This window comes from Oncorhynchus nerka, linkage group LG13 (assembly GCF_034236695.1).
Source record: "Oncorhynchus nerka isolate Pitt River linkage group LG13, Oner_Uvic_2.0, whole genome shotgun sequence".
Taxonomy (NCBI): Eukaryota; Metazoa; Chordata; class Actinopteri; order Salmoniformes; family Salmonidae; genus Oncorhynchus; species Oncorhynchus nerka.
Window position 1 is genome coordinate 47,340,612 of NC_088408.1, and position 22,385 is coordinate 47,362,996.

A 22,385-nucleotide genomic window follows, 5' to 3' on the forward strand; every position below is an offset into this window, starting at 1 on the left:
AAAATTCAGTTTTAGGTCCGTTAGGATCACCACTTTATTTTAAGAATGTGAAATGTCAGAATAATAGTAGAGTGATTTATTTCAGCTTTTATTTATTTCATCACATTCCCAGTGGTTCAGACGTTTACATACACTCAATTAGTATTTGGTAGCATTGCCTTTTAAATGGTTTAACTTGGGTCAAATGTTTTGGGTAGCCTTCCACAAGCTTCCCACAATAAGTTAATTTTGGCCCATTCCTCCTGACAGAGCTAGTGTAACTGAGTCAGGTTTGTAGGCATGCTTTTTCAGTTCTGCCCACAAATGTTCTATAGGATTGTTGTCAGGGTTTTGTGATGGCCACTCCAATACCTTGACTTTGTTGTCCTTAAGCCATTTTGCCACAACTTTGGAAGTATGCTTGGGGTCATTGTCCATTTGGAAGACCCATTTGTGACCAAGCTTTCACTTTCTGACTGATGTCTTGAGATGTTGCTTCAATATATACACATCATTTTCCTGCCTCATGATGCCATCTATTTTGAGAAGTGCACCAGTCCCTCCTGCAGCAAAGCACCCCCACAACATGATGCTGCCACCCCCTTGCTTCACGGTTGGGATGGTGTTCTTCGGCTTGCAAGCCTCTCCCTTTTTCCTCCAAACATAACAATGGTCATTATGGCCAAACAGTTCTATTTTTGTTTCATCAGACCAGAGACTTCTCCAAAAAGTACGATATTTGTCCCCATGAGCAGTTGCAAACCATAATCTGGCTTTTTTATGCCGGTTTTAGAGCAGTGGCTTCTCGCTTGCTGAGCGAAGTGGTTGAAAAACAAGTTTTAATGACTCCAACCTAAGTGTATGTAAACTTCCGACTTCAACTGTATGTACTGTTATTCCAGTGTAGTCTCCAACACTGACAGCTTTGTTGTACTGTGCTGCTTTCTGTTGAAGCTTAGTATCTGTTTTTTTATTACAGATTTCCAAGCTGTAGTTAAGGATTGTTTCTCCACTGTTGATTGTCAACGGAAATGCATCTGCTGGTGTATTCTACAAGATGACTTCTAAGCTTGATTTAAAGTGTCAATAGGAACCACTGGCTAAGCTGACATCTGGATGTAAAAAGAGATTTCTCAGGACAGTCATTCTCTTTGGAAAATATGATTTCCCGCATTGCTTTGGTCACACTGTCAACTGTCATGTCATTCGCTCACCGAAAGGTTTCATGCAAACCATCAAGTAGTTATTGATAGTTTTATGCACTTATTAGCATGTTATAAAGTTGAGAGAGACAAATCCATATCGTGATAAATTGACTGAATTGATGCGATAATGATAAATAGAATTCTGTTTATTAACATTATTGTGCACCTTAGTTATTTTTTTGTTATCCTTTAACTACTACTACTAGTTTGACAGTTGTAGCCATCAATTGTCCTATTAACAATCACCCATATTAGCAATTGTATTTCATTTCGATTTTTTTCTACTATATGCTGTTTATCGTAATGAAGGACATCAGCAAAATTATTGCCGTAGGTGATTGGTGTCGGTAATGTTCGGTTTATCGTCCCAGCTCTGTCAACCTCCTCTTCTGATTAATCTCATCTTGTGTTTACACCCCAAAAAAAATTCAGGAAGCTCAACTTGATCTGGGTTCCTACTTCCTACCGTCTGTGACCCTGTTGTCTGTGGGTAAACACTTGAAGGAGGAGGGGGGGAGAGTTTAATCAGTGCATTCTTATCACTCACACACACACACACAGACTTTCCTTCATTTTTGTTATCTTTCCTGTGCAGGATTACAGAATGGTACAGATAGTTACATCTGATAGTGTCTGGCCAGAGGCGGGATCAGATCTGGAACACATGCCCTGGGAGGTGTGATGTCAGAGCCTCTGTTCCACTGCCTTAAACTGCTTTCCTTCCCCTGCTCTCTGCCCTACAGTCACACAGGGGTCTGAAAAACATTATTAGCTTACTAGCTTCTGTCCTTGTTTCCTCAATTCCTTTAAAAAAAAACTTAAAGCTCATTGGAGGAGCAGGTACAAGGGAGGGACCTTGAATCGTCTCCACCAATCAATGTGCTTTGAAAGGAATGGAGGAAGCAAGGATTTGATTGGTGGTAAAGTTTTAAGACAGTCAGACCGGCCAGGGTTTCCTTCCATCCCGTTGGTCCCCACTCCTCCTGAGCTCATTTCACAGGCTTACTTTTAGTCTTCTATATTTGGAATTCCCATTGTTAGAACCTATGCTGCCCATGATATACTAGACAAACATGCACATGGCCAGTACATTCATTAAAAGTGCCATCTTACGTCATTACCTACCAATGCACTACTACTACTATTTTTAAAAAGGTCTAGACATAATCTCCAACATTTGCAACATTGTTTCAATATTGAAATTCGAACTCAACCAGTGTTCAGTGAATGTAGAAAATGGTATGGTTTGGGAAATAATCTTGCTTTTTAATGCTGGTAGCTAGCTCATTGTTAAAAAGCAATAATACACTTGAGTCCATGTGTTATAACATCATGTCACAGCTATGATAAAAATGTCATGACACATGGCCTTTCATGTATTGTTGCTGAATTGTCCCTGTAAAATAAATGTAATAAATAACATGTCACCTATACAAACTCCAGCTCTTTTTGGTGGTCCTTTGAGCTGGATAAGAACAATGGTCCTGCAACCTGGCTAGTGGGTCTTTTTCATTTTCTTGTGACCTTAAGAAGATTAATTGAGAACGTTGGAGACGTCAGGAGAAGGAGCGTTTTCTCCTAGCAACGGAGGGTCCATATCAAAGTATGTGAACCGGAGCATGGAGGGCACTTCTCGAATGCGTACTCAGTTTGTTCATATTTTGAAGCATGCATCGATACAAAGTGTGCAAAGATATGACGCGACCACGTAATAAATTATGCAACATTTCTTCAAATCAATGGCGCCCATTATTTGAGCTGAAGAAAAAGAAAATACACTCCGACTTCAGAATGAAATGTTACGTATTCACATAGAATATTGTAGTCAAGCAACATATTACATTTTTTACATTACATCTTGATATGTTAATAAATACATGCTGAGTTAATTTTGACATGTTTACCTACCTATGTACCGTAGATCGCAAGCCCATAATAAGTCAATTGGGCTAACTGGCTAGCTACTACTGTTAGCTATTGTAGCTAGCCAGATAGCCATGAAGAATGGGTATCTACCTTGCATAATATTAATTTTAGGTCATTTTTGCCTGTTAAACTATCTGGTTAGCTACATTATTACGATTCACATATATAACTAGCTGATAGTTATGAAGTAAAACGTTTGCTTTGTGAAAATGTTGTTTTGTCTCTATTGACGGGTAGGGTAGCCTAGTGGTTAGAGTGTTGGACTTGTAACTGAAAGGTTGCAAGTTCAAATCCCCGAGCTGACAAGGTACAAATCTGACGTTCTGCCCCTGAACAGGCAGTTAACCCACTGTCCCTATGCCGTCATTGAAAATAAGAATTTGTTCTTAACTGACTTGCCTAGTTAAATGAAGGCAAAAAATGTATTTTTATTTTTTAATTGACCTGGCTGGAAGACGGTTCAGTGAATGGGTAGTTAAATCCATAGTAAGTCAATAGGGCTTGATAACTAGCCATGAAGAATTGGTAGCTACCCACACAAAATGTACATCTACCGTACATAACATTAGCTTTAACTTATTTTTGCCTGTTTAACTAGCTGGCTAGATAGATTATTAAGATTCCCATATCTAGCTGACAATTATGACGTAAAACGTTTGCTTTGTGTGTATCTTGTTTCGTCTATTGTTTCCATTGTCCTGGCTGAAAGAAGGTTCAGTGAATGGAAGGTATAGTGTGAGGTAATAGAGTAGGGGGAGTGCGAGTGCTTCTCAAGTGTTATGCAATATCCACCCTCTCATCCTCACAATAATGTATTCGAGAACATTGTCAGAGAATGCACTTGGAGCACGGGTAGTATGCATATTGAGAAACACCCACTTTGTCCTGAGATAATATGTGGTCATCAAAATGTCCTTAGTTCACTTCCTGCCAATCAGTCTGACCAGCAGCAGAGGTGCAATAAGGCTGCTGGTCATTAAATCAAGGAGAATATGTCCTTTATGGTTATAGAGCCGTGTTGCAAACATCTGTATAAAAGGGACTGGTCCAGATGAACACAGTCCGGAGGCATCAACGTTCATGTCATAGGGGTCAATACACACCGACAGATGTTTTCAGCTGTTGGGAGCACATCATGTCTGAAGTTGACCCTGGCTTTACTGCTTGACCCTACTGCTATACGAATGTGTTTACTTCCTCTTCCATGAGCCCTAGTTACATGGAGTTTAGCTTGCACAAATTTGGCATCACGTGTGCTTCCTGTTTCCAAGCCAGGCAGTCTCCTCATATAGCCTAGGCTACCCATTTGCAACTGATGGGTTTTCAGTCTCTCATAGAGATTTTTAACTCATCCAAAGCTGGATTTGTGTTGACATTTGAATGGACACCTGCTGAATGGCACAATCCTTGCATTATTTGTAATGATTTTATGATTAACATTTTTGATTTTTGGCAGACGTAGATGAACAGTAATTAACACACTCAACACCACAATGTCAAATCATCAAATCTGATTGTTTACCAGGGTTTTTGGTGACATGCCACATTTTGCTGTTGCTGTTGTGCATTCACCACACTGTCTGTGTGGACCATTGACCAGTATGTACACCGAGTAACTTAAAACTTTCCACCTTCCCCACTGCTGTACCATACAGTCTGTGGATAGAGGGGTGCTCCCTTTGCTGTTTCCTGATTTCCACGATCACCTCTTTTGTTTTGCTGACATTGAGTGAGAAATTATTTTCCTGACACCACACTCCGAGTGCCCTCACCACTTCCCTGTAGGCTGTCTCGTCGTTGTTGGTAATCAAGCCCACCACTGTAGTGTCGTCTGCAAACTTGATGATTGAGTTGGAGGCGTGCATGGCCACGCAGTCGTGGGTGAACCTGGAGTACAGGTGGGGGCTGAGCACGCACCCTTGTGGGGCCCCAGTGTTGAGGATCAGCGGAGTGGAGATGTTGTTTCCTACCTTCACCACCTGGGGGTGGCCCGTCACGAAGTCCAGAACCCAGTTGCACACGGCTGTGTCAAGACCCAGGGACTCAAGCTTAATGATGAGTCTGGAGGGTACTATGGCGTTGAATGCTGAGCTGTAGGCAATGAACAGCATTCTTACATAGGTATTCCTATGGTCCAGATGGGATTGGGCAGTGTGATGGCGATTGCATCGTCTGTGGACCTGTTGGGGCGGTAGCAAATTGAAGTGGGTCTAGGGTGACAGGTAGGGTGGAGGTGATATGATCTTTGATTAGTCTCTCAAAGCGCTTCATGATGACAGAAGTGAGTGATACAGGGCGATAGTCATTTAGTTAATTAAGTCATATATAAAGAGCTCCAGCCCATGATAAAGAAAACACAAAAAATAATAATAGAATGGAATAAATACTTTTTACCACTGGGAAAATACATGCATTGTAAGGCGATTAAACGTAGAGGTTTGAGCTGGTTTGACAGACCGTGTGCGTTGCAGTTGCTGGTTCCAGTCAGCACTGTAACATTTGTGGAGCCCAGTCTGTCTGTGTTAGCCTCCCCTCAGCCCAGGCGAAGCGCTTCTCGAGCCCTGTGCATCTTAAATCAGGAGTTTATCCTGCTGTAGTGTCTGTTTATGGATGGATATGGGGATGTAGAAAGACAGCTGGAGAACCTGGGACATCGCATGCCAGTGGAAGTAAACTGCAAGCTCTGTGTCTGCTGGGATAAAGAGTGAGAGGATATCTGCTAGTCATTTTACCTGGGGCTTACTGGGATGTTTGTTTGTTTGTTCTCTTCGCCGGCTCGGTGCTAGCTGTAAAGAGGCTGATGAAGGAGGCTGCTGAACTGAGGGACCCCACAGAGCACTACCACGCCCAGCCACTGGAGGTGAGTCACACCTGGGACACCAAAACTCACTCGGGCTCATCAGCACCACAAACATCCCTGCCCTCCTCATTATCAACATAGTGTGTCATGGGTGTGTGTGCTTCCCTATATGTTTCTTACAAATCGACAAACAACCCCACACAAAACACATAGAGAAGGGTGTGTTCTCTAGCTAGCTGGACCAATCATTGAAATGTGTTAATTTGACTGACTTGTTGTGCACCCGCAGGATAATCTGTTTGAGTGGCACTTCTCTGTCCGCGGACCCCCAGACTCAGATTTCGACGGTGGGGTTTACCACGGCAGGATCGTGCTGCCCCCGGAATACCCCATGAAGCCCCCCAGCATCATTCTACTCACAGTAAGCACCCAATAAACACACACTCATATACACACACACTTATGAAGATATCCCCCTCTCTCGATCAATCACAGCCAATTATGTGTTAGTTGAAGTAACGATGAAGGGTAGCTAAACAAATGATCAAGGCTGGAAGATGGACAGCTATAGACATCTGGCCATAACCAACAGCCACATCTGGTTACATCGCACCGAGCCACTACTGTCAGAACAAGACCTAGCTGTCTTTGCATGGTCATTGCCCTGTCACAGAGGTTTTGAATGGTTCTCTGGTGATGCACCAATAATAAGAAGAACCAATGACGGGCTGATAAAAGCCAGTGGATCCGAAAGGTTGTGACAGTCTTTATGCCCAGTCTCTTTTTTTTCTTTTTCTTGTCTCAGCTCAGGCTGGCAGGTTTTTCTTGGTCTTTGAAGGCACTCTCTTTCTTTTTCTTAACATCCCATCCCTCCCATCAACCTCTACCACCCCCCTCTTTCGGTTTTCACTGTCTATTTGTTACTTGTTCAGCCAGGTTGTCATAGACAGCGATATGGTAATCAAGATCCTATCATAGAAATCCTATAAATCACTACGCCATATTATATATGTGTTCTATATGTAATTCTATAGTTATGCTTCTTTTTCAGCCCAATGGGAGATTCGAGGTGGGGAAGAAGATCTGTCTGAGCATCTCCGGCCACCACCCAGAGACATGGCAGCCATCTTGGAGCAGTAGGTATCCCTGTGTAACAGGTGTCACTGTGCCTGCTTTAACAGTATGGCTTCCTTCCTCACTGGCACTCGAGTTCGGATCCTCTGTCTCGCAAACACACGTGACTGCCCGCTTGATAACATCTTAGCCAACTACGCTACCGAAAACCTAGCAGTTCGGTAGTGCAAGTAGAGAAATGTCTAGTCAGGTTACCAATCCAACCAATCCAACACCGTTATACCTAGGCCGCCTCTAGCCTGTTCCCCCTACTCCTCCAGCTGCTGCACCAAAACTTAGCCTAGCATCCCCACTCACTTGCTCTCTGCCTGGTGGGTACCAACAGGAAGAAATGAGACATAGCTGACATAGTTCCCAAAATGTTTTGCATACGGGATGATTTCTGTATTTTTGAATGTTTACATATCTTGAAAACTTGATTGCTGACAAGCAAAACATTTTGGGACTATGTCAAAAATGGACTAATGATACAAATACCAAAAGATTGTTTTTGGATGGAGTCCTCCTTTAAGACTTTTCGTTTGAATTTAAATGAAGGCAGATATGCAAATGTTTTTTTGTTTTTTTTGCTCAACTTTGTTCTACATTGTTCTATCATTGGGCTTTTCTCCCACAATTTAAGAAGTCAAAACTGGAAGCGGCTGAAAATAAGCTTTCATAGGAGAACAAAGTAAATAAGATAAAGTTTTACTTGAAATATAGATTTGACACGCACGTCTTATTCACTCGCAATAATCTGTGTTGGCAGCAGGCAATCTGCTTCGTACCTTAAGTCCGATATTTCCCTTTTCTGGCTTGATTTCAGTTACCACCATTAAGCCATCCTTTTTCTGAGTATTCTCCACATGTTACTCTCCATACCAAAAACATGAAAATGTTATCAGATAGAATTCAATGGGAGAATCTAGATGTTCCACACTGCATTTATTTCTATTACTTTAGGGGTATTTTGGATGAGCCCCAAAAAAGCTTAGTCCATAGTAAGGTTTAGGGAATTAATAACAGAATTTAATCATGTGGACAAACAGGTTGTGACAGACAACCCCCCCATTTTGCCCTCCAGGGTCACATGGCAAAACAATGAGGCCATGCCCCAGAGATTGGACCTCCCCTGCTGGGTTTTTGATGTCTCAGATCCCCAGTACAAGTTCACTCTGGTGCATTACCAGCTCACTGTGGTGGAAAAGCTGGATAATAAGTTCCAGTAGAATCTCAAAGGCTGGGTCCCAAATACACTGAACAAAACAATTTCAAAGATTTTTCTGAATTACAGTTCCTATAAGGAAATCAGTCAATTGAAATCAATTCATTAGGCCCTAATCTATGGATTTCTCATGACTGGGAATACAGATATGCATCTGGTCACAGATGCCTAAAAAACAGGGATGTGGATCAAAGAACAAGTCAATATCTGGTGTTACCACCATTTGCCTCATGGAGTGCAACTCTTCTCCTTCACATAGAGTTGATCAGGCTATTGATTGTTGAATGTTGTTCCACTCCTCTTCAATGGCTGTGCCAAGTTGCTGGATATTGGAGGGAACTGGAACACGCTGTCGTACACATCGTTCCAGAGCATCCAAAACCTGCTCAATGGGTGACATGTCTGGTGAGTATGCAGGCCATGGAAGAACTGGGACATTTTCAGCATCCAGGAATTGTGTACAGATCCTTGAAACATGGGGCCGTGCATTATTATGCTGAAACATGAAGTGATGATGGTGGATGAATGAAACGATTATACAATCGGCCTCAGGATCTCATCACGGTATCTCTGTGTATTCAAATTGCCATCGATAAAATGCAATTGTGTTCGTTATCCGTAGCTTATGCCTGCCCATACCAAAAATCCACCGCCACCATGGGGCACTCTGTTTACAACGTTGACATCAGCAAACCGCTCGCCCACACAACACCATGCACTGTCTGCCATCTGCCTGGTTACAGTTTAAAACCAGGATTAATCTGTGAAGAGCACACTTCTCCAGCGTGCCATTGGCCATCGAAGGTGAGCATTTGCCCACTGAAGTCGGTTATGACGCCAAACTGCAGTCAGGTCAAGACCCTGGTGAGGACGATGAGCAAGCAGATGAGTGTTTTGTGCATATGGAACATTTCGGGGATCTTTTATTTTAGCTCACGAAATATGGGACCAACACTTTAGATGTTGCATTTATATTTTTGATCCGTATAGCACCCTATTCCCTTCATAGGCCTCTGATCAAAAATAGAGTACTATTAACTGCTGTTAAGAGTTGACAGACGGTATGAGTTTGTTTTTATTGTCTTTCATAACTTTTTTGTTTCTCCCTTTTTGTTTTTTCTCTTTCAGTCAGAACGGCACTAATAGCTATAATCGGATTCATGCCAACCAAAGGAGAGGGTGCAATCGGATCTCTTGATTATACCCCAGAGGAGAGGAGAGCCCTTGCCAAAAAGTAAGATTACATAGATTAGAGCTCTCCACTGTTTACTCTCTTTCCAGTGCATTTACCCTGTGTGCACTAACGGATGGATGAGTGGCGCTGATAACAATGTTGTGAGAAGGGACACACACACACACACACACAACAGTCTGGAGTGAAATGTCTGTTTGCATTTTGTTTCAATGTGTCCCTAACCCTTACACGCATCATTACACAATACACACATTAGGCCTGTATGTATGTATGTTGGATACTGGTGTGGTACGGACTAGCTGTACATGCAGAACCTATGGTGTTTGGCAGGCATTTGTTCAACAAAGTTGAGCATAAAGCGATGCTTATGCAAGCATGTCATGAAATTAACACCCTGGACACAGTGCATGTGCCTTCTACAAATAGCTATGCTCATTACCAGGGACACCAAGGCACCAGCATTGGACCTTATGAGATGGCAGCATTAGTGGCTGAGGGAAAGGGTCTCTGGCGGACACGTCTGGGCATCTTGATGCTCTTCTTCTCGCGCTGTTTACGGGTCTCTCCCTCTGAAGAAACTCGCACCGAGCTCTGACTTTGAGATGTATCAAAAGAGCAAAGGGTCCAGCCATTGCGTCCCAAATGGCACCCTGTTACCTTTTTTTGTTTGTTGAAAGGGCTCTGGTCAAAAGTAGTGCAAGCTCAAGGGAATCGGGTGTTATTTGGACCGCAACCCAGCATCTGTTGTATTTAACATATCAGGACAGGGGTCTTTAACAACTGGCTGTTTAATTAACACATGAAGATGAGATGTGACACAGGAACATATCTCGGTCTATAAATACATACAGTGCACACCGTGCCTGCGTGGCTGTTTATCTTCCGGGATGAAAGAAAGGCCCGTTTCACGAAAGGCTGTCGTGGCTGCGGCTGAGAGAGCAACTTCGCTTTGATTCAGATCTCCCGTCTTGGTTGTCTCCGTGCCCTGTGGTAATTGTGAAAGCTGTCAGTCAACGTCGGGGCCAGGGGCACCCAGCAGGAAGTAGCGAAAGAGGAGAATAATCCGCAGTTTTCAGAGTTGGCTCTGTTTCCTGACAGAAAAGTAAACTGATTGGGAAGTTTTGCTGGCTCCCAGACTGCTGTAATGACAAGTGTTAATAATTCAGAAGTTAGAGGAGGAAAACATTTCAGATGGTTGTCTTTTCTGCCTATTAAAGCATGATTTTGGTTGGGGGGGGGGGGGGGAGAACAGCAACTCTTGGGATGTCATGCTTGACTTCGTTGATGGAATTGTCAAACTGTCAATATCGCTCTCCAAGCCACAGTTGAATATTTTCTTCACATAATGAGTTTCAATCCATACGACTTGTCAAATTGTCTTGAGTCATCTTTGACTAACCAAATCTCCAAGAAGTTTCTCTAAGTTTTTGGTTGTTGTGCTTGGACCTCCAGCCAAACGACTCTGAGCTCTATTTTAACAAACCTAGCGCAATGGTAAATCTTAGCACTGGTGGTAGCGTCATTGTTCAGTGTGTGTCAGAAATAGTTGTTATTTTCACAATCGGAATTATGGGCGCAGTGGCGTGGAATTGCTGGGTTTTTGATGAATAAACAAGTTGTGTGTATCGAAGCTTGGCCCCTCACTGGTCAATCAGAACTTGCGCCAAGGCTAAATATGTGGTTGCTTCATGTGGTGTATTTATGGTCTTTTATGTATTGCATTGTCATCAACTACAATTCAAATGTTGGTCTGTTATAGCCTAGTTCTTTAAGCATCCGGCCCCGTGTTTGATAAATATGTTGAACATGTTTGCAGTCCACACTGTTCATATTGAAGCAATGCAATTATAACAGAGAATTTGATGTAAATGGCATGTTATAGAAGGGTCCAGACACTATTTAAATGTATTTTTTATAGCTATTTTTACTTGCTTTTGAGAAACTGACCCCCCCCCCCCCCCCCCAACCAATGATTTAATTTCCTCATCTTCGATTGTGCAGTATGGGGGCGCTGAAAAAACATGAACAAATTGTCATTCCGAACTTTATCCGCAACGTTATATTCCATGGATAATACGATTGTGGGAGCTGTTTTTGTTAGAATCTCTCCTGGCTGAAAGTAGAGGAGATATTGACTGCATCAATACTTGTCTTTGTGCGATGTATTGACGTGTCACAAACGATCTGTTCAAACAACTAACACACAGCTCAAACACCCATACAAGACATGCTACCCGTTGTCTCTTCACAGTCCCCAAGTCCAGAACAGAGGCTAGGAAACACACAATACTATATAGAGCCATGACTACATGGAACTCTCTTCCACCTCGTAACTCAAGCTAGCAGTAAAATTTGTCCAAAAAAACAACATAAAACAACCCCTCAAGGAACCACACTCACTAACGCACATTGCAATCTTGTACATTTTATATTGTACATTAGTAATGTAGAAGCAATGTACATGTGTATAATGCACAATGTCTTGTATGATGTTGGCTATTGTTTTAATATGATGCATTGTTTTATTCCTGTTTGGACCCCAGGAAGAGTAGCTGCTGCCTGGGCAGATCGTACTAAATACTAAACGAAAACAAATCCAGGCCCTCTTTTTGCCTAGAGGACTGCCGGGGTGAATTATTTCCCATCATTTATACACAGAGTTTATATATTGAGTCACATTTTCTCTACCCGGCTTGTCAGATGAATCCATTTGACTACAGGAAAACAAAGAAAGTTCAATGTAAACACTTCTGTCCATAACTCACACTCGCTCTCGCTGACCTTCTGACAGATCCCAGGACTTCTGCTGTGAGACTTGTGGCTGCTCCATGCACTTAGCCCTCCTGTCTCCCTCCCCCACAAACCCCAGCCCAGAGGACCAAGAAGACCAAGAGCTTGCCCAGCAGATCAACTTCAAGGTACAACTGCCTACCAGTCGCAATCCTACCCCAGCCACGGTGTGGTGTTGTTTATTTACATTTGAGTCTAGTCAGTTTTCTTCGAAACCTTTTACCAGATGTCAGAACTGGATGAAACACGTGTTCCCATGTCTTAACCCATTTGTGCAGTCAAGCAGTCACATACAGCAAAGATGGGGCTTTGCACCCGAGGAATGTTGTCTCAGCCCGCTGACAAGAGCTGGAGTACATTGTGTGTGACGGCAACCGTCAACTGTGTGTTTGTTCCTGCAGGCAGAGTCCAGGCAGGGCAGTGAGAGTACAGGGGCAGAGAGTGAGCCACCCACAGAACCCCAGGGAGAGACATCCTCCTCGGGGAGACAGGAGGAAGAGGAGAACGCCCAGGCTGAGCAGGTGAGGAACGCCATCCAGTGTTATAGTAGCTGGTGACGGACTGTGAGATCAGCGGCAGCACTTTTTCCTGCTCCTGACATAGGATCCATTCAAGTCCCTTTCTGAGGCACTGTGAAAACAGACAGTTGGAAAGCGAGAGCGAGACGGCTGGTGGAGGAGATTACCCTGCACCACAAACCTCCCCACCTACACATATTTTAATAAGCAATCTCTGCCACCTACGTGGGCAGAGAAACAACTGCATACTGAAGGTATTTGCTATTCTAGGGGATTATTCATGTATTTGCTATTGAAAGAGGTTGATATGGTTGCGTAGTTGGCATGGTTGCACACGAATGTGCCACCTTGTCGCAGACGACGTCCCGAAGACCGGGATTTTTGTCGTTTTTATTCCCGAGCCATTAAATGAAAGAGTTATTTATGAGAGGAGTGGCGGGGGTGTCCTGGGGGGGGGGGGGGGGGTCCCCCCGACGCTCCAGAATGGGGTATAAAAGAGAGAACATGGCAATGTCGTTACCCCGTAAATGATCCCTAATCTCTCATAGTGCTTTATGTAATGTTGTGGCTCCACTGTGCTGCATCAGCCTCTGTCACTCACTCAGGGAACAGCACTTTAAAAAAATAAATAAATCAATGTGTTTAATGGCTCGGGAAGCAATCAATCTGTATGATGACGGTGCAGGCAGCACTCTGCTCTCTGGCCCTCCAGGTTCTTCACTGTGCGCCAACCCGCTGCCAGTGAGGCATGATTTCGAGCAGTCCCCTATGACAACACTCATGATAACTGATGTTTTCTTATAAGCCGATTTTACAGCTAGATAGCAGTGTTATGATGTGTCATTTAATTGCACCATTATTTATTAGGAGAAGGTGATAGCAATTTTGAGATTGCCGTTCCCAAGCATGGTGAAGATGAATGAAGGGATTATGTTTCTTCATACTTCATACAATAGGGTCTATGTTTGTAAGTCGCTCTGGTTAAGAGCGTCTGCTAAATGACTTAAATGTAAATGTATGTGGATTTGGATTCAATCCCACTGAACTGACCTGAGTAGGAGAGAAAGAACGGGGATAGTTCAAATAAAAAAAATTGACTTCCCGTCTGCTGCTGGATGCAGTAACAAAGGACCGATGTAACCTCTGGCCGGGAGAGGGACCATTCTGGTCCTGTGGTTATCCCACACCTTGACTGCATCATCACGGTCTGCCTTGCTCTTCCTATGTCAAACTGAACAGAGTGATAATGGCATGATTAGAGGGCGTTGTTCACTGCTCCCTACTCTGTCCCCCAGTGTCTGTCTCTCTGTGCGCCAGCCCTCCCTGGCCTGCAGCCATCCCCTAACCAGGAGGCGTGAGATTGAGCTTTCTCTCTCTCTCTTGTGTAAAACCTGAGCTGTACCCTATTGCTCTTTGTTTAGTCATCACCTTTTAAAGCAACTTTAAATAAGACTGTTTCCCCTTTAAAACCATCAACGGTAGCCTTTTTAGTTGCTATGACCGTAGTGTATTTTCATGGCTGCAACTTAAGTGTTCCCAAGACCAACTGTGAACCAATATGCACATTTGCTGAGAAGCTCATGAATTAAACGCGTTTTGCTGTGTAGTAACACCATGTCTCTGGTGGTGGGAAAACCGATGTGCTTCTAGAAAGATGGCCCATAGTGTGTGTGTGTGTGTGTGTGTGCTCATGCACACACACGGGGTGGCAGGGTAGCCTAGTGGTTAGAGCGTTGGACTAGTAACCGAAAGGTTGCAAGTTCGAATCCCCGAGCTGACAAGGTACAAATCTGTCGTTCTGCCCCTGAACAGGCAGTTAACCCACTGTTCCTAGGCCGTCATTGAAAATAAGAATTTGTTCTTAACTGACTTGCCTAGTAAAATAAAGGTAAAAAAAATAAATGCAGTGTGTGTATGTGTCCACTGTCTGATCCTGTATATGATATGCTGTGCTCCCTGCAGGCCGAGGCGGCTCCACCTCCCAGTGAGGAGGAGACGAGTCCACCAGCCTCCAGCACCCACCAGCGCCGGGCCCAGCAGCAACAGAGAGACCAGATAGAGCCCCCCAGCAGGCCCACTTTCCCCCACACCGCCGCCCCCCACCCTCCTCAGGACACCAGCCATACGGGCTCTGTGGTGCTCATCGTGGTGCTCGCCCTGCTTCTGGCTGCCCTCATCTTCCGCAGGGTCTACCTAACCAACGAGTACAAGTTTGACTACGAGCTGTGACAAAACTAACCTTAACCTCCCCAGCCCCACCAACCCCCTGAGTCGAGTGAGTCAACCGCCCCTCCTATCACCTGACCTGACACCCTAGCTGGCAACAAACTGACTTTTTCTTTACCGTGGGCTTCAAAGAGGGCTTGGTTTACAATGAGGGTAACTTTCATTCCTGTGGAGGATGGGGTTGACTCCACCACAACACCTCCCAAGGTGTCTTCTATTACTTTGAATTGACTCTAGAGTGTACTACATTTTTTAGAATGGGAGTATTGTATCTAAACCTCCCCAGAGGAGAGACACTGTATCAGACCTGGGTTCAAATACTATTTAAAATCTTTCAAATACTTTGTTTTTGCTCTAGCCTGCCTGGGATGCCAGTTGTTTTTTGTTTTGGAATTATTATATTGGGACATGTAGCCAGGCAAGCTCAAGCAACCACAGATAAAATATGTGAAATTATTTCAAATAATATTTGAACCCAGGTCTGCTCTAGCTCTCCTTTTTAATTTGTCAGGCATCTGTTTATCATAGGAATTGCTGATTTGCTCTCAATATTTAAACAAGACAATACTGTCATATAACATGTAAACAATGAAGGCTATTAAATAGTTTGTCTCAAAATTATTATTTAATTGTGCAAAGGGAAGCAATATGATTAACATTTTGTATACAGATAAGATGCTAACAATTTCTGCTCAACTGTTATGTCGTTTACATATCTGACTGCCTAGCCAATGCTCTGGCTGCTCCTACTTTGCAATAGCAGATACAACCTAGCTAGTATACATACTCTGTCAATCTTATAGCCTGAGTGCCAGTCTGTTTCTGCTCTCTTGCCAACTCCTTGTCACTCAATTTCATGAGCTTAAAGGAAAGGGAGATTTTAAGAGACTGTACGACTATAGCCTATCTTTAAGTCCTCAAAAGAAATAGGATTGGGGACTAATGCAGAGGTTTAAATGTTGTGTGCACATTTTACTTCAGAGCAAATCAAATGACCAGAATAGGGCCTCTAAGTTTGAAACATATAAGACAGCTTGATTCATGTCTCAAGATGTAATTTAGACATATATCCATCTCTTCAGACTGTATTTGAACCATACATACAGTAGGTTTGAACATTGTATCAGAAAATAAATGCCTTGGAATTTTCTTATTTCTTTCTGTGTCATGACGGATGGCTGAAAGTAACACTTAGTTATCCATCTCTGCACAAACCATTCAGTAATCTGGAGAGTTGATACACATGTACACATAAAGGATCACATTTCATCATCCAGTAAGTTTTATCTAAAAGATGTACAGTGCATTTGAAAAGTATTCAGACCTTGACTTCTGACATTTTGTTAAGTTTCAGCCTTATTCTAAAATGTATTAAATGTGTTTTTCCCTCATTGATCTACACACGCTACCCCTTAATGACAAAGCAAAAACAGAGTTTTAGAAATGCTTGCAAATGTACTTAAATGACACATTTATATAAGTATTCAGACCCTTTACTCAGTACTTTGTTGAAGCACCTTTGGCAGTGATTTAAAGCTTCAAGTCTTCTTGGGTATGATGCTACAAGATTGGCACACCTGTATTAGGAGAGTTTCTCTCATTCTTTGCAGATCTTCTCAAGCTCTGTCAGGTTGGATGGGGAGTGTCGCTGCACAGCTATTTTCAAATCAAACTTTGTCACATGCGCCGAATACAACAAGTGTAGACCTTACCGTGAAATGCTTTACAAGCCCTTAACCAACAGTGCAGTCCAAGAAGAGTTAAGAAAATATTTAAGTAAACAGAAGTTTAAAAATGATAAAAAGGAACACCATAACGAGGCTACATACAGGTGGTACAGGTACTGAGTCTGTGTGCGGGGGTACAGGTCAGAGGTGATTTGTACATGTAGGTAGGGGGGAAGTAACTATGAAGCTGTTAAGCAGCCTTTTGGTCCTAGACTTGGTGCTCCGGTACCGCTTGCTGTGCAGTAGCAGAGAAAACAGTCTATGACTGGAGTCAATGTTATGGGCTTTCCTCTGACACCGCCTTTTATATAGGGCCTGGATTCCAGGAAGCTTAGCCCCGGTGATGTACTGGGCCGTACGCACTATCCTCTGTAGCGCCTTACGGTCAGATGACGAGCAGTTGCCATACCAGGTAGTGATTCAGCCGGTCATGATGCTCTTGATGGTGCAGCTGTAGAACTTTTTGAGGATCTGAGGACCCATGCCAAATCGTGCCCTCTTCATGATTGTTTTGGTGTGTTTGGACCATGATAGATCGTTGGTGATGTGGACACCAAGGAACTTGAAACTCTCGTAGGGATGGTGCCATTTTCAGGTCTCTCCAGAGCTGTTCGATCAGGTTCAAGACCGGGCTCTGGCTGGGCCACTTAAGGACATTCAGAGACGTGTCCCAATGTCACCCCTGCGTTGTCTTGGCTGTGGTCTTAGGGTCGTTGTCCTGTTGGGAGGTGAACCTTCACCCCAGTCTTCATCAAAGGTTCTCTACTTTGCTCTGTTCATCTTTCTCTCGATCCTGACTGGTATCCCAGTCCCTTTCACTGAAAAACATCCCCACAGCGTGATGCTGCCACCACCATGCTTCACCGTAGGGATGGTGCCAGGTTTCCTCCAGACGTGACACTTGGCATTCAGGCCAAAGAGTTTAAACTTGGTTTCATCAAACCAGAGAATGTTGTTTATCATGGTCTGAGAATCCTTTAGGTCCCTTTTGGCAAATTCCAAGCGGGCTGTCGTGCTTTTTACTGAGTGGCTTCCGTCTGGCCACTCTACCATAAAGGCCTGATTGGTGGTGCTGCACAGATGGTTGTCCTTCTGGTAGTTTCTCCTATCTCCACAGAGTAACTCTGGAGCTCTGTCAGAGTGACCATCGGGTTCTTGGTTACCTCCCTGATCAAGCTCCTTCTCACCCGATTACTCAGTTTAGCCAGGCGGTCAGCTTTAGGAAGAGTCTTGTTGGTTCCAAACTTCTTCCATTTAAGAATGATGGAGGCCACTGTGTTCTTGGGGACCTTCAATGCTGCATAAATGTTTCGGTACCCTTCCCCAGATCTGTGCCTCTACACCATCCTGTCTCTGCGCTCTACGGACAAGTCCTTCAACCTTATGGCCTGGTTTTTGCTCTGACATTTACTGTCAACTGCGGGACCTTATATAGACAGGTGTGTGCCTTTCCAAATCATGTACAATCAATTTAATTTAACACAGGTGGACTCCAAGTTGTATAAACATCTTAAGGGTGATCAATGGAAACAGGTTGCAACTGAGCTCAGTTTTGAGTCTCAATGGATCTGAATAGTTAAGTAATTAATGTGTTTTTCAGGGGGTTTTGCAAAAATGTCTAAACTGTTTTCGCTTTGTCATTATGTGGTATTGTGTGTAGATTGAGGAAAACATTTAATTTAATCGATTTTAGAATAGGGCTGCAACAGTAATAAAATGTGGAAAAAGTGAAGAGAAAGTCTGAATACTGAATGCACTGTATATTAGGATATGCACTTGCTGTTGAAATACTTGATTCCATGCCTGTTATATTATAGTGACATGAATAGTGCTTTCTGAGTTGTTACTGAGAGGTTTAATAAGAACAGGCGCCATATATCTACGTTGTGGTTTTTCGACAAGCGCCAGACACCTGTGAGAATCCTTACATCAGTTGATCGAGGATTCCCTGTGTCATGTAAACGTCTTCCCACCGTGAAATGGTTGCCAATCAACTTCACACGGACACCCTGGATTGTGGTCATGTCATTATACTGTAGCTAAACAAGAGCTGTTGCTGAAGCTGCGCGCTCGGTGCCTTGGTTTGGAGCGCTTGGAAACCAACCACTGTAGACCGTGGACCAATCAGGGAGCAATAAGCGGGACAAGCCGCTTGGCCTCGTGAACAGTCGTTGTTACTTATTCAACCGGCAAACTGCCTCACTACAATGCTTGGGAACAAAATATGCTACAATGCTCAAACCATTGCGGACGTGGATTAAAGGGATCGCTTCACTCATTCGAAGACTTTTGAGTTTTTACACATAATGCCTTATATTAAGTTTTTGTTTTTACTTTTTTGCTTGATACTTATCGGGGAATGCCGAAAGCACAAAAGTAGGAAAAGGCGGTGGTCCGGGGCGGTGGAATCTTACAAGCATGGCGCGTAAGTACCTGGATCCTTACCCTTTTTGAGAGTCCATCCAAATGTGTTTCCATCTTTCACTCTTTCGTTTGCACTTTAAAACAACTGGAGGTCTTCATGCCATCCCCTTTCTTTGTTTCTTTGGTTAAATGTCACACTTGTGGAACCCTACGTTCCGTTTGATGTAGCCTAATACTGGGCTATTTATTTGACCTCATTTTTTACATAAATTATTTATGGCTCGTTTCAGTAATGTTAAACCCGTTATAGTCGTTAACACCGAGACTGTATGCAAATATTAGCCTCCGTGGGGTGGTCTCGACTCGAACACGCACGGTGCCCGTGCGTAAAGATGATCCAGAGCGCAGTGCGCATATGATGGAAGGATGCAATCAATGGATGGACTCTGCATGAGCAGAGATGTCATGAATCATCACTATCTGCAAGTGTGATCATCCATGCCATTCATCTGAACTTTGCATCATTATTCTGCATCGTGCTTCACTGACTTGTGCCGTTCTCCCCTTCAGATGACCAGTTACGTGTTCCGTCATTGTTAATAATCTTATCTGTGAAATGAGACGCGATCCCACTGCGAGACTGTTCAATGACACAAAGCTCTCAAATGCACTTGAAGTAGGCTTCAGTAAGGGCAGAACATGGTTCATGTAATCTGCAAGATTTAACAGATTTAACAATTCCATGGGGACAGTGGATTAATCGGGTTCTCAGGATCCCCCGCTGTATTACAAGTAACTAACCAATTATGTTATTCTTGTATATTTAGTTATAACATGAGACATTTTTGTCCAGTAGACAGTTATAGGATTACAATGACAAATCAACCCCTATAGCATGAAGTGGCAGGGGACAATGTGCGGTTCATTATTACAAATCAACCCCTGTAGCATGAAGTGGCAGGGGACAATGTGCGGTTCATTATTACAAATCAACCCCTATAGCATGAAGTGGCAGGGGACAATGTGCGGTTCATTATTACAAATCAACCCCTGTAGCATGAAGTGGCAGGGGACAATGTGCGGTTCATTATTACAAATCAACCCCTATAGCATGAAGTGGCAGGGGACAATGTGCGGTTCATTATTACAAATCAACCCCTATAGCATGAAGTGGCAGGGGACAATGTGCGGTTCATTATTACAAATCAACCCCTATAGCATGAAGTGGCAGGGGAGAATGTGCGGTTCATTATTAACTCTTGTGTTGTCTTAACATTATGTATACTACCCTTGTCTCAAGGGTTTAAAAAAAATGACCCACCTTCACTAAACCCCTAAAATAAAGCATCTTAGTTGAATTTTAAACCCCAAATCTATTTTGCATGAAGAAACAACCTCTTCACAATGCAGAACGACTGCATTTAAATCAGTGGACATCACTGGTTTTTATTACGACACACCCTTCATAATAGTTTTTTTTGCTAAAGTAGAGGTTAGTTATTATTATTGCTAAAGGTACTGCATAGGTGTAAACATTACTTTTTTTTAGCAAGAGGTAGCACTTGTATAGCCTAAGAAAGTAGCAGATATGTGCAGAAAGTAGTTTTGAATGCATTTTATTGAAGGGAAACAATAACAGTCTTGAACTTTTTTGGCAACATAGTGATATGTTCTTATATACTGTACAATGAGGAATTCAACTACAAAATACTAGTCTTCTCCCATTTTTTAACCATTGCCCCCACCCACAAGGTGTATAAACAACAACAACAACAAATAAGAATAAAATAAGATAATTGATACAAAAAAAAACTTGAAGAACAAATCAATCACCTGTAATTAGCACACGTAGGACAGTATGCAAGTGTGTGTGCATGGACTTTGCAGATGTATTTCTCCCATGTGCAGCACATAGTATTTGTTTTACAGTCCTTTGGGGGGCAGAATTGGCATCTCCTCCTCTTGCCTGGCCCAGCTGCAGCCTCAGGTGGATCAGGACAAGATTCAGCCCCCTGAACAGCTTTCACAAGCGCTGTAGAAGCTGCTGCATGGGGGACGCGCTCCCTTCTTTGAATGTGTGGGGTTACAAGTGCCTTTCCCAGCTTCTCCAGGAACTCCCTCCTCTTGTTCCGCTTATCAGGCATCCAGGTAGTGTTGATCTTGTTCCATATCACGAAGGCATTGTATGAGGACACATCAATGATTTTATGGAAGATGGGGCCAGCGGGCAGTCATCCTCCTGCAGCTGTAAGTTCCAATAACCTTGTCCAGGTTGTCCACACCTCCTTTGTTGTGGTTGTAGTCCAGGATGATGGCTGGCTTCCTGTCCTCACGATCACGGATCTCAGCTGTTTTGCGCAGTGTGCCCAGGAGGACCACATTCTTGTTCCTCTATGGGAGGTAAGAAACTAGAGTGGTGGTGGGGGTGAAGGCAAACTTTAATGAGAAGGCCTCTCTCCCCCTTGTTTCGAGGGGTGCAGGTGGGAGCTCAGGCTTGTTCTTTTTAACTGTGCCAACCATGGTGATCTTCCTCTTCAGGAGCTGCTGGCTGAGTTCATAAGAGTTGAAGAAATTGTCACACGTGACATTGTGCCTCAATCCATCTGTGACATCAAGCACAACCCACATCCGCTGGTTCCTCTCCAGGCCTCCGGTGGTCGACTTCCCTGTGACTTCCCAGACTTGCAGGTCTTGACTCATGGTTATCAAATCATAACATTCTTGAGAATGTGTGAAAGACTTTCAGTTGCATCGTGGCATGGACAATCGCCCTTCCACTCTCTGCATCGCAGATACTACATGTAGCCTCGCCTCGGGACCTATACACACCCAATGTAGGCACGCAGGTCAATCTCATCCATCCCTTTCCAGTTGTCTCCATATTTACGGAAACCCTCCAAATGCTTTCAAGAAATGTTTATTTTGTCTGAAATGTTTATTTTGCCTGAAATGGTTTTTATTTTGTCTGTGAACTTGAGTCATGTGTGTGGTCGTGGAGTGGAGATGCTGCACATGCACATTAAAGCTTTTGTTTTGTGTGTGTGTGTGTGTGTGTGTCTTTGTGGTTTTTGTGGTGTGGTTAAATGATTTTATAACTGCCAGGTCAAAAATGACCCTAAGACCAATCTTTGTACCCTGGTGGTGTACAGCTTTCATGGAAATATGAACAAAGACGATGTTTAACTTTTTCTAATGTTGCGGTCACTCTAGGAAAGTCATCAAATTTCAAGTTGAAAAAATATCATTTAGGGGGTTTTCTCTGCTGTTAAACATAGTGGCTGGTCATGTTTTACCCTTAAGACAACACAAAGGTTAAT

The 22,385-nt window shown here is 43.3% G+C and overlaps 2 protein-coding genes across 2 annotated transcripts in view; both read left to right on the top strand.

Moving 5' to 3' along the window:
- The window catches only part of ube2j1 (ubiquitin-conjugating enzyme E2, J1), a 28,985-nt gene extending 12,859 nt beyond the window's left edge, over nucleotides 1-16,126 (top strand). The window contains exons 2-8 of the mRNA XM_029677145.2: nucleotides 5,897-5,970; nucleotides 6,200-6,331; nucleotides 6,962-7,046; nucleotides 9,377-9,482; nucleotides 12,235-12,361; nucleotides 12,635-12,754; nucleotides 14,714-16,126. Coding sequence (XP_029533005.1) covers nucleotides 5,897-5,970; nucleotides 6,200-6,331; nucleotides 6,962-7,046; nucleotides 9,377-9,482; nucleotides 12,235-12,361; nucleotides 12,635-12,754; nucleotides 14,714-14,980 — 911 coding nt within the window. The 3' untranslated portion in view covers nucleotides 14,981-16,126. The remainder of the gene's footprint in view (nucleotides 1-5,896; nucleotides 5,971-6,199; nucleotides 6,332-6,961; nucleotides 7,047-9,376; nucleotides 9,483-12,234; nucleotides 12,362-12,634; nucleotides 12,755-14,713) is intronic.
- Nucleotides 16,127-16,220: 94 nt separating this feature from the next.
- LOC115139589 (gamma-aminobutyric acid receptor subunit rho-2-like) overlaps nucleotides 16,221-22,385 on the top strand; it is a 44,839-nt gene continuing 38,674 nt past the window's right edge. Inside the window, exon 1 of the mRNA XM_029677146.2 lies at nucleotides 16,221-19,129. Coding sequence (XP_029533006.1) covers nucleotides 19,011-19,129 — 119 coding nt within the window. The 5' untranslated portion in view covers nucleotides 16,221-19,010. The remainder of the gene's footprint in view (nucleotides 19,130-22,385) is intronic.